The sequence below is a fragment of the Canis lupus genome, chromosome 25 (assembly GCF_011100685.1).
Source record: "Canis lupus familiaris isolate Mischka breed German Shepherd chromosome 25, alternate assembly UU_Cfam_GSD_1.0, whole genome shotgun sequence".
Classification (NCBI taxonomy): Eukaryota; Metazoa; Chordata; class Mammalia; order Carnivora; family Canidae; genus Canis; species Canis lupus.
The window spans coordinates 27,328,862-27,340,656 of NC_049246.1; the positions used below are offsets into that span (position 1 = coordinate 27,328,862).

Genomic DNA, 11,795 nt, shown 5'->3' on the forward strand with positions numbered 1-11,795 from the left:
AAGTCTTCTGTGGCATAAAGATGGAAGAGACAGATCCTCTGGTAGCCTCTGCTTCTGTTCTTTACGATTCAGATACTAGCTTTCAACTATGGATAAAAGCTATTTGTCCTGCCTCCAGTGAGCAGCAAAGAGAACCAGTTGACCTAGAATTATAAAATATAGTCAGTTTGGGTTATTTTTAGACTTCATTCAAAGAACTTGGTGTCTATGTCACATTGATCATTTCTAACTTTGGAGGAGCCTCATTTATCTTATAAGGGCTAGTATGTTGTGAAATGTTGTCACATGAGTCACTGCAACTTTCCAAGCCTTAGGACCTTTCAGGGAGGCAGGAAACCTGCTGCTTTTTTCTTTCCTCTCTTTTCCCCCAGAGGCTGTATGACTCTTGTCAGTAGTTTTGATGTCAGTTACTTGAGAAGTTGTTGCCATAGAGAACCATCCTTTTAAAACATGTTTATGTTGGCTTTTCTTAATGAATGGTAATTGGAGCAGCTGATAAGGCAAAAGGAGAAAAGAAGAAATGAACAGCTTTGTTAGCATTGGCCTTAATATGAGGAATTTGGGATTATTTGTATTGCTCTACTGTTGTCCAGTACAGAACAAGATATTTTGTCCCTTCCAATTCTTCATTGTCTTCTCTGAGATGTCCAGTTAATTTGTCTGAGTTTGTAAACTGCAAGCAAAGTTATTAGAAAAATATCTCTTTAAGACTATAGGGTGTTGAAAGCTCACTTTGATATATGATCAAACTTTTTTTGATATATGATAAAACTTTCACCACCAAACTTTGTCCTCGTCTATTATCTTTTGCTGCTTGAAATCAGACCTCAATTAGCAGCCTCTCTGCCATTCACTGGCATTAATTCAGGAAGGTAGCAAGTGAAGGACACTGAGAATTACCATCAAACTCAAAGCCCCCCAATTCCATATATATGTGTGTGTATATGTATGTGTATACCTCAAAAGTATCTAACACTTTCAAAAAGTAAATACTTCATAATAAATTGACTCATTTGTCTAGCAAATACTTGCTTAGCATCTATTATGTTTATTTATATACTAGAGAGAAAACAAACTTCCACAAATTCTTTACTGATGAAATTCAAAACATTATTTATGGACGCTGATATTTGAAATTCACATAATTTTCACAAGTCATGAGATAGTCTTTTGATTTTTTCCCCCTAACCATATAAAATGTAAAAACCTTTTTTAAAAAAAAAATATTTTTATTTATTTATTGAGGGAGGAATGGGGAGGTGCAGAGGGAGAAAGAGAATCTGATGTAGACTCCATGCTGAGTGCAGAGCGCAAATTAGGGCTCAGTCTCCCAACCTTATAATCATGACCTGAGCCGAAATCAAGAGTCAGACACTTAACTAACTGTGCCACCCAGGTGCCCCTAAAATGTAAAAACCTTTTTTTTTTTTTTAAAGATTTTATTTATTTGACAGCAAGAGAGAACACACGCAGGGGAGAGTGGGAGAGGGAGAAGCAGGCTCCCCACCAAGTACAGAGCCTGATGTGAGACTCAATTACAGGATCCTAAAACCATGACCTGAGCTGAAGGCTCACACCTAACCAACTAAGCCACCCAAGTGCCCTGTAAAAACCTTTCTTTAGTTTGTGAGGTGTTCAGAGATCAGCAGGCTGGATTTGGCCTGTGGGCCATAGTTTGCCAACCCTTTTGCAGACAGCGCTCTCTTGGAACCCCTGCACAGTGGGCTTCTAACACGTGCCATGGGTTCCTAGAGCCTGTTTGTATCTGCACACTTGGCCACCTGTCCCCCAAAATACACAGTGTCTGTAGGTGCTTTCCAGTTGAGTTGCTGCATAATTCTGCCAATATTGTATTTTTTATTTTTAACCCAACTTTTAATCAAAATTTCTTTTCAATCAGGGTTTTTTGTTTTTAACTCTAAAAACAGTTGTGGGGCAGCCGAGTGGCTCAGCGGTTTAGTGCCTGCCTTCGGCCCAGGGCCTAATCCCGGGGACCTGGGATCAAGTCCCACGTCAGGCTCCCTGATTGGGCCTGCTTCTCCCTCTGCCTGTGTCTCTGCCTCTCTCTCTGTCTCTGTGTCTCTCATGAATAAATAAATAAAATCTTTTATAAATAAACAAACAAATAAAAGCAGTTATGTTTCCCTGGCAGATTCCTCATATTGGTTACAACTGAAACTTTGTTTAGCCTAACTCCAGATATGAATGATGAAGATCTTGAAGGAAAAAAAAAAAAAAAAAAACAAGAAAAAACACAAGACTCCACACTAAACTTTTTGTAAATGCAGAAACAGTTCTGTAAGTAAAACACTAAATGTTTTCAATTCTATGGAAACCACAAAGGTACATTTGGAAAGCAGGAAGAGAAGTGCTGGCACAATGGCACAATTCCTGCTTTCTGATTAGCAGTATTGATCATTGTTTAGCTTAAACTTTGGAGACAAACCCATTTTGATGACTGTCTAGAATCAGAGGCTTTCCCAGGTTATATTTTTAGCTCAGGATGCTACATAGGCTGTACCCTTAATAACTTGCAACTGGAGCTTATAGTGGAACTTTCATCCAATTGTTTCTTTTCAGAATAAGGTCCTACTCTGATAGGCCCTAGAACTTTCTTGCTGTCCAACCTTTTCTTTCGATGACAAGAGCAATTCAGCCCATGCAGGCTGTTCTTTTAATTTGTTCAGCCAGTCCCACAGAGTGCTTGTGACAATTCTCATACAACACAGCACCTATGGTTTTTCTTTCCCGATTTACTTAATCTCCTGGGAGGTGACTAAGGTAACATGTGGAGTAATAGACCAGAGGAGAAGTGTGCATCGGCTGACTGAACTCCTCTGCATCACTAAGGACCATAGAGGGTAACTGGGTGATCACTCTAAAAGGCACTCAACTGTACCTTGCAGTAATTAAAGAAGCAGTGTGTACCATGAGGCATAGTGACATCTGATGAGAAGGAAATGGTTTCATCTGGATGGGAAGAACGTATACTACAAAATGCAGACTCCTTCCTACCCTTCCAAGCACCTTCTAGTCATTAGGCTTACCTGATATGCAGACAAATTTATTACCAATAAATACAAAGCTTGTGGCTCAGTGGGTAGCAGTGGGAGTATCTCCCAGCCTTGATCCACTTGGACTTGGTGTCTTATGTGCTTTCCTTGAGCACTTACCATGTGATTGTTCCTCCTTGGAGAGTGTGTGCCAAATATAAATGAAATAGAAACAATCTCTGCCCTCAAGGAACTTAACATTTTCTTGGGAAGATGCTTACACAGCAAATTGTGCAAAATCAGAAAATAGAAGTAACTAATTAATTGCTAGCCACAGACAAGAGAGGATGTTCCACAAGGGATCAGGCTTATTGAAGGAGGGAATTTTACGCTCCATCTTCAAGAAGGTGATGCCCCTGGCTATGTATAAAGGATCTGCAGGAACATCATAGGCCCACATAATGAGTGACTCCATCAGCCCATTCTGCTCTGTGTGTTGGCAGAGGGTTTAGTGCATACAAATTCCAGCAGTGCCTGCCTTCATCCTGATAAGTGATTTAATTACTTCATGACTTTTTCTGCCCAAAATGAATGGGTGCAATTTCTACACCCCAGGAGTGTACATCAAGACATAATTTGTATTTGTCAGAGCTGTCCTGCTGAAAAATTTGGAAAAGATACAAAATGTTCTTTCAAACCACTCACTTGCCAGGCTTTCTTAACTTTTCACAGACTAATCCAGCACAAGCTGACGAGAGAGGAGAGTAGAAGCGAGCATTTGTTCATCACAGGCAACAGCTGTCAGAGCTAATAACTCCAGTTACTAAACCATTACTTTTGAGCTCTGGGGTGTCTACTTTTTCTTTCAATGAGGAAAGAAGGTTCATTGAAGGATTACTGTTACAGCATGATCTCTTGTGTTTTAACATGAAAATCAAAAGGCTTCAACCATCTTGTCACTTAAGATCAGCAGGGACATATGATAAAGGCCTGTGAGCTGAAAGGCTTTTGCCTTTGAAACCCCATCATTGGACTAATCTGCTATCATAAGTTAAGATTTTATACTTAGAGTGTGTTTGCCCCAGACACCTCACTGAATTCTAAACCCAAACTGCTCTGTTTTCCTGCCCTGAAAAATACAACATTCTTCAGAGAACAATAGAGAATCCTCTTTATTTGGGCATTTTGCTGTTAATCTTACTATACATGTTTGAAAGACACAGAAGATTCTGAACCAAGAAGTGCTTGAGCAGATAGCTCATTGAGCTACAGAGTCTCTGGAGAGAAATAACTGAGGGAAACAACAAACTCACAATTCTGTGGATATTGAAGAAAAGGTGACATGCATAGTTATAGGCATCTTTCAGGCACCTGAGATGATTGTGGAATATTATAATTGATGTCCCAAGGATCTCTCTCCACAAGGTCTTGTTTCCTTTGCATCCCTCTGCCCTGCAGCCCCCAATCCCAGTGGTAATTCAGAATGTCAAAGATGAGTTTAGGTCCTAAGATTCTCCAGCTCTCAGGATGGCACAAAGTGTATAGGCTTGAACCACTAGAATCTAACTTGCTGATGAGAAAACAGAGACAAAGCAAGTTGACAATAGGAGGGACTGACTGCCCGTCTCACTAAATAATCACTGTCTGTATTGGAGGTGTCTGGGTGGAAGTCCTAAGACATCGATCCATGAGGGAGTCTTGCCTTAGGTGGAAGGTTGGACTTGGCTTTTACTTCCTGCTTCAAAACCCTCAGACTTTGCTAAGTGAATTTACATGCTACTTTGACTAATTATAAAACTCTTCAGCCTGGCTTTGGGCTATATTTTATTTATATAAACCGCAAACTAGATAAGCAGTTTTTTTCTGTTTAGAAAGTGGTACCTATTTCTGATGAGCTTTTTTTCTACACGAAGCTTTTGTATCAGTTACTTTCTGCCCTCTGTCAGTTGAGCATGGATCTTTGTCCATGGATTATATGACCAGCTGCTATACAAATCTAAAGAGAGAATCAGTGACAAGTGAGTCTGTGTGACACAGGCTAAAAGTTAGGATACCATGTTGGAAAGAGAAAGGGCGTCATGTCTGGCAGCCTTGGATCTGAGTCCTCCTGCTGCCAGGTCCTGCCACAAGACCTGCAGAATGATGCTCCTCAGGTTGCTGTGAGGGTCCCATGGGCTGACTTATGATAATAAGTGACTGGCATGTTGAAGGTGTCTAAGAAATGATAGCTGCTTTCTTCAGTACATCCAGGTATGGCCACATTGGGTCAAGTTTTCCTTCTGCGATTGAGTGGAGCATTCCCATGGTGCCTTTCTGACTTTAAAGCATTGAGGTTCAGGACACCTGCGTGGCTCAGTGGTTGAATGTCTGCCTTAGGCTCAGGTCTTGAACCTAGGGTCCTGGGATTGAGTTCTGCATCTGGCTTCCCACAGGGAGCCTGCTTCTTCTTCTGCCTATATCTCTGCCTTTTCTGCCTTTCTCTCTGTGTCTCTCATGAATAAATAAATCTTAAAAAATTATAAAATAAAATAACATATTGAGGTTCTGTGAAGTGAGGAACAAGCCTCCTGAGTTCTAAGCCACAGAATATTTCTTGCTTGGGTAAAAATTCAGACCCCAGCCATCATTTGGGAAAACTGATTACCAGATTTTTTCTTTTTTTAATGCATACTCATAAGCTCTGAGAGAAATGAGAAGACTGAGGTTTTTCTGGGGACAGACCATACTAACTCATGAAACAACAACTCAAGAAACTGTTTCACTTTATATTTTCAAAAGAGTAGCTTCTAAAATACTAGTAAGATATTTCAAAACTCTAAATGTACCCTTGGGTCATTCTGAGTGACAAAAAGGAAGGCATTACGGTGGATATATTACAAATTTAGGGAGAGGTTTGTTTTAAAACTGCTTTGTTATTCCCTTACTGTTTTCCCCCCTCCTCGTTCACGGACCTCTTTCTTTGAAAAGCTTCTTCGTCTTAGGTATCCTGCTTTGTCCTGAACATGCATGGTTACTTCGGACACGTCCCTGCCCGATGTGAACTGACAGGAGACTGTGATCAGCACAAAGGCTGGGGGGATTGCACGTGATGGAGCCCAGCTCCCACAAATGACGGTGCTACCTGTATCCTTCACTAGACCCAAGTGAAAGCCTGCATTTCTCCTTGGACTTAGTGTTACTAGGCAGCTATTCAAACTCTTGGCCCACTCAAGCCGGGACTTAAAGAATCTGTGAAGGCATAAAAGCCAAGGGAGAGGTTGCCCATTATTCATTCCAGAAGCCCACCACAGTTTTGATTCCAGTCAGGTAAAATCATTAACACATCCCCCATGCTCTCTGCCTTTGGAGAACACAAATTTAGGGTATGTAAAGGCTCAGTGGAGATCCTGCATCGGGCAGGATCAGTGCCTTTGAAACCCCATCAGTTGAAGGATCAGTGGAGATCTTCAAGCCAAGGCATAGAAAAAGAACCTTCAAAATTGTTAAGTACAGAAAGAGAATTTATTATCATTTTTAAAAGTTATAGATTGTTACTACCTTTCTTAGAAGTATTTGGGATGAAAAAAAAAAGTATTTGGGATGATTTCCAGGATATAGGTATAAAATAAATTCATCCTCCAGTTAATAGTTGCTCCAGTTTTTTACTTTTATTGATTTTAGCCTCTATATAGTGTCTGTTGTTTTAAACAAATTCTGAACAGCTCTTCAATACAAATAGTATTTGGCTCTTTCAGCTCTTCCAAATGATATTACTGGATCTACTTTTCGGCCACATGCTTTCTTACAGGTGATGTAGAAATGTTTTTTCTGTGAGTACACTGTGGGAACATTGGTCTCACTGCGGCATCTTGGCTTGACAGTTGGGGTGGTGATTTTCTGTGAACAGAGTTCATCTCTTCTGCTTATACTGCCTCCCTGTACCTTCTCTGCTCTCTTCTATCACAGGAATGGCCATCATAAATGTCATTTCAGAGATGAGTAAGTTGTAGACCCTCAAGGGACCTTAGAAGTGACCTTGTTTAACCTACTTTGACTTGATGGTAGCCAACTGAGGCCTAGAGAGGCTATGGGATTCACCTAAGGACCTGCATTAGTTAATAGCAAGAATTAAGGAAAGAAAAAAAAACTTTCCTGAATTTCTAGGCTTAGATCAAATGTTTAGTAAGATGATTAGCTAACCATACCTCTCTTTATCGTATGTATGGAACTGGAAGTTTTCAAGCTATTTGTAATTTATTTGGCTAGTTTTTAGAACACTGCTAGCAAATTGGTGCATTCTCAAAAGTTTACAGAGTCGTAGACGAAGTCACATGTGGCATTACAGCTTTTTTTTTGAGGTTGTATTATATGATTAATGAAAATGTAGAGCAATGCAAGTTTGTCTCTATTTCAAATGACTAGAAATAGTCATTTGCTTTTCTCAGTACATTTTCACGTTGAAGTAAATCCAAACATGAAAAAGTTTTCATTTTCTTAAAAAGGTGTACATCTTTTATATTCATGGCCAAGAATATAGAATACGGGGATTACAATCGCTATAGTAAAACTAGGTTTATGCTGTGTAAAATCATAAAATAGGAGCTTATGAAGTAGGAGTCCTGGGCACTGCTCTTACAACTATCAGATCTGCAACTGATTACTGCTGTTTCCGTGGTTTTTGAAACAGACACATACATTCCTACCATGTAGGAGGGTGGCTGCCCTTGGCAGTAAATGGCCCTCAGCAAGCCATTGTTTTGCCTACACTTTCTTTGAGATCAATAGGATTTGGGTGCTGGCACCTCTTGATTGTCTCCATGCCCTGCTAAGCTTGGTGTGCAGTGGCCCGTGGTTATTAAAATCCTTATCACCATAAGGAGTTGATTATGAGCATAGTTATTTTCTGGGATTAGAGAGGCCTGCTGAATTCAACAAGTGACTCAAAAATACTTTTATATTTCCTAATAATTAAAAGTGTGATTAATAAGAGCAATTAGTTCCTATGATTTAACTGTTCAAAGAGGGAATTCAGGAAGTAAAAATACGTAGGGTGAGCAAGGTAAGGAGCCATAGGATATAATTTAAATTTCAGTTCCTCAGACATCAGAAGAGTTGGCCCACATAAGATAAACTACTTTTAATGCCATGAAACTAAATGAGACCTGTTTTACATAAATGGGCCACCTTACCTTCACAGACGGTCTGCTGTCTGGGTGTGGCTGTGTGCCCTTAAATGGCGGGCAAGAGGATTCTTGTCGATCAAATGGGGATTAGCTAGCACCAAGAGACCTTGAGATTTTTCATTCTATGCAGAATTTCAGCTTTTTCAACATTTAAGAGTGAAAAGACAAGTGACTTTTTTTTTTCCCCTCCTGGGGCGCTGTATTTAAATTTTTTGTGTGTGAAATTACCTGATGGGATTGTAGCCAGTAATTGAATGCTGATAGGTAACATTTGAACTTCTTCCCAAGGCTTAGTTGGTTTGTTCCATCTGTTCTGCATTTTACATTTTGAAATTTTAAAAATTGACCGCATGATTTTGTGTTTTTAGCCCAAAATGTGATTTGTGTTAATTGGATATGTTGTGATGTTGTTGGCAAGGTACCTTTTGGTGAGAGCTCTCTGGGGGCAGTGACCACTCAAGGCCCACTTGTTCATTGATGGAATATTGATTCTCCTGGGGTTTCAGAAAGAATGCTACATGGATTCCACTGAGCTGGTTTTTTAGTTCTGTATCAAGAAAATGCATGGTCCATTTATATGTTGGTTTGTAATAAAGTTAGCTGCATAGGCAGATCTTTACTTGACAAGTTCAGAATAATTTGTAGAATCCTAATTTAGTAACGAATTTATTCAGAAAACCCATTTCGCACTCCCAATGTGAAAGGACCAATCTCTTCTGTGCAAATAAGTAAATATGAAGGAAGAAGCCAGGTAATTATGAAAACCCAAGTTTAGAATTATTGTCTAATGACTCAATTAGTTTAAAGGTTTCTGTGGGCATAGTTACTCTGGACATTGACTTGACTTAAAGCATAGTCTTTGTATTCTTCATCTCATAGATACTTACTTTTGTCTCACAGGTTTTCATCATCTTATTGCCAGCCAGCCACAACCCATAGGATGATAGTGGCATTTCATTTTTTATCCCAGCCTGTTGAGTTAGGAATTTTCTCACTTCTAAAGCCTTATAGCTGAATACATTTATTTAAAATTAAAATGTAAACCTCACTCAATCCCAGCTGTTAATGAGTGAGTAATTCCTTACATTTGGAAACAAGACATGTCTAACATGTCTAGTCCATGTTAGAGTAGGGATGGGGCCATCTCCCTTCTCCCCACCCCTAGCCGAGAGAAGAAGGGTTCCCCATGCTAATCTGTGGGTGGAGAAGGAACACTTGGACTTCAAACCTTGATGTGACCTCTTCTGGGTGAGGAGACAGGTGTTTCTGACATACCACGTACTGGATTGGCATTGGGCTCCTGTTACAGGAAGGGTTAACATATGCATGTGTCATCTCTGCTTCTAGGTCAATGCACAGAGACTTGTGTAATCCATAACAGAGCTGAAGTAGGTGTCCAACAAAATCAAAGAGCCGGAGGACTTCAATGTCCTTGTTTTTTTAAGAGAGATTCTGGGTACTTAGTCATCAGTTCTAACATTGTTGCTAAGGAGCTGTTTACTCAGTATTCCATGTAGGTGACTTGCCAGCTTACTTATAAAGTTAGCTTCTGTTTGAATACATGTAGTATTCAGCCAGTGTCTAGCCACCTTGTTCTGTGCTTTGCAGTTCAGCTCTATCAAAGTGAGGGACAAAGAGACAAGGTGGCAGCTGCGCACTCAGCCTGGCTGCCTCCTGAGTGTAAGTAGCTCCTTGTGCATCCTCTGGGATGCTGTGAGGAATAAGCAGTTGATGCTTAATTGGTTTTACTTTTTTCCCCCACCTTAGGATGATTCCAGCCCTGCCACTCCAGATGGGAACTCATCCTCCACTACAACGACCAGTGCCTTCACCATACAGGAGTACTTTGCCAAGAGGATGGCAGAGCTAAAGAACAAGCCACAGGTCATAGCAGCAGGGCCTGACTTTGCAGAGACCCAAATGGAAAGAAAAAATGGAAAGAAAAGAAAGAAAGAGGCAAAAGATAGAAAAGTGGAGACTTACACCGTACCCAAGGCCAAGAAGAAGAGACACCAAGTTGAGTGGCAGCTTGGAGACCCTTGTTGGGACAAGAATTCTGGTGTTTCTGCTGAAAATGGAGAAGATTGTGTGTGGCCACCTCATGTCCAGGACATTACCCTAAAGTCCAAGAAAAGGAGAGAAAAGAAAAAGCTACAAAACCAAGTTGAAGTAGCTATCGACGCTACATTACATGACACACCTGTGAAGAAGAAGAAGAAAAAGAAGAAAGGTTCCGAATAAATTCTCTCGAGCTGGGGCCTTCCAGCCACTAAAGCTGTCGGGCCCTCTGTACAAACCCTTTTGGATTGAAGTCAGAGCAGAGTTCACCCAAGAGAGTTTGTGCACATCTTTTGACATGCCCGGGGGTTGCTGAGTCTCGCCCTCTTACCACAGTTTTCCTACCACATTTCTGGAGAACTTTCTAATGTCCCAAATCATGGCTCTCATAAACAAATATATTTCATGTTAGACTGCAAGCCCTTCAGCATGAGTGTTGATTCATTTGTATATGAAAGCATCGTTATGTGTGTATGCACGTGTGTGTGTGTAGGTTTTTCATAGTCTATATTTGCTCTTGATTTCTTTCAGTAACAATGAATTGTGCTTCCTTCTCAAGGACTTAGTCTAATTAAAGGATTAAGAGGCAATAGTTTGGATTCAGATAGTTCTTTTTGTTCTATAGCCAACCGTACATTTTTGCCAAGCAGGTATTATATGATTACATTCTCAAATCAGTGTTTTTCGTTTTGATGAGGAAACTTTTAATATCCTCTTCCACTGAGTGGTGGCTGTTTGGAGGTCTTCTCTCTAGGAGGCCTCCAGCCAGCCGTTCCTCACTGAATGTGGGCAGTCAGATCTGTTCCCATGTGCTAGTGCTCTGGGACGGTCCCCTGTCATGGGTCTGACTGACTTGTAGTGATAAGGAGGTCCTCAGGAGGTTCAAAAATGCTGAGGCTCTAAGAGCATGAGGTTAATTTCCTCTGGAAATCAGGCAGTCTCTACATTAGGACTACCTCATGAAAGCACTTTAAAGTATAAATAGTTAGCTATCTTTCCATCCTGCTCACACCAAGTGGTCTCACCTCTTTGTGTTCATCCTGCCTTCTGCCACACCCTGGCGAAGTTCAGTCTCCCTGTGTGCTAGTTAATCTCTCCTTGTGCAGCTTTACCTCAGGCCTCCCCATGCCCTCTTTGGGACACGTGAAAAAGTTTGCTTGCTTCAAGTTTAGAGGTCCGTCCCTACTGCATTTGCAGCTTGTTTGCCCTCTGTCTTCTTTCTACTCATCTGTTCCTTCTCCATCCTTTTCCTCTTCTGCTCCCTTTTCCCTGCCCTCCTTTTACTTTCAGCCCTCTGCTTTCTTGAACCCCATTTCTGGCTGCCTGCTCCCTGCACTGCTCTCGCAGGTTGCCATTTTGGCCCACTCTGCCAGGCCTGTGACCACAGGTGTAGGGGGCGCTGGGGCACTAGAGGCTGTGTGTTCCCCTCCACCTGACTCCGAGATGGCCACGGGGTAGCAGGAACTAGAACGCACAACGGTCTGCTGACCTTTTGCCCTTGATTCTAACTCTCGTCATGCATTACATAGGAACCGTGGCCCTGAGGTGCTTAAAATTGAAAAAAATCGATAAAGAATGTTTG

General features: G+C 41.0%; 1 protein-coding gene across 1 annotated transcript in view; it reads left to right on the top strand.

Annotated features, from left to right (window-relative positions):
- The window catches only part of PINX1 (PIN2 (TERF1) interacting telomerase inhibitor 1), a 92,383-nt gene extending 81,578 nt beyond the window's left edge, over positions 1–10,805 (top strand). Inside the window, exon 7 of the mRNA XM_038573661.1 lies at positions 9,923–10,805. Coding sequence (XP_038429589.1) covers positions 9,923–10,396 — 474 coding nt within the window. The 3' untranslated portion in view covers positions 10,397–10,805. The remainder of the gene's footprint in view (positions 1–9,922) is intronic.
- Positions 10,806–11,795: the final 990 nt, after the last annotated feature.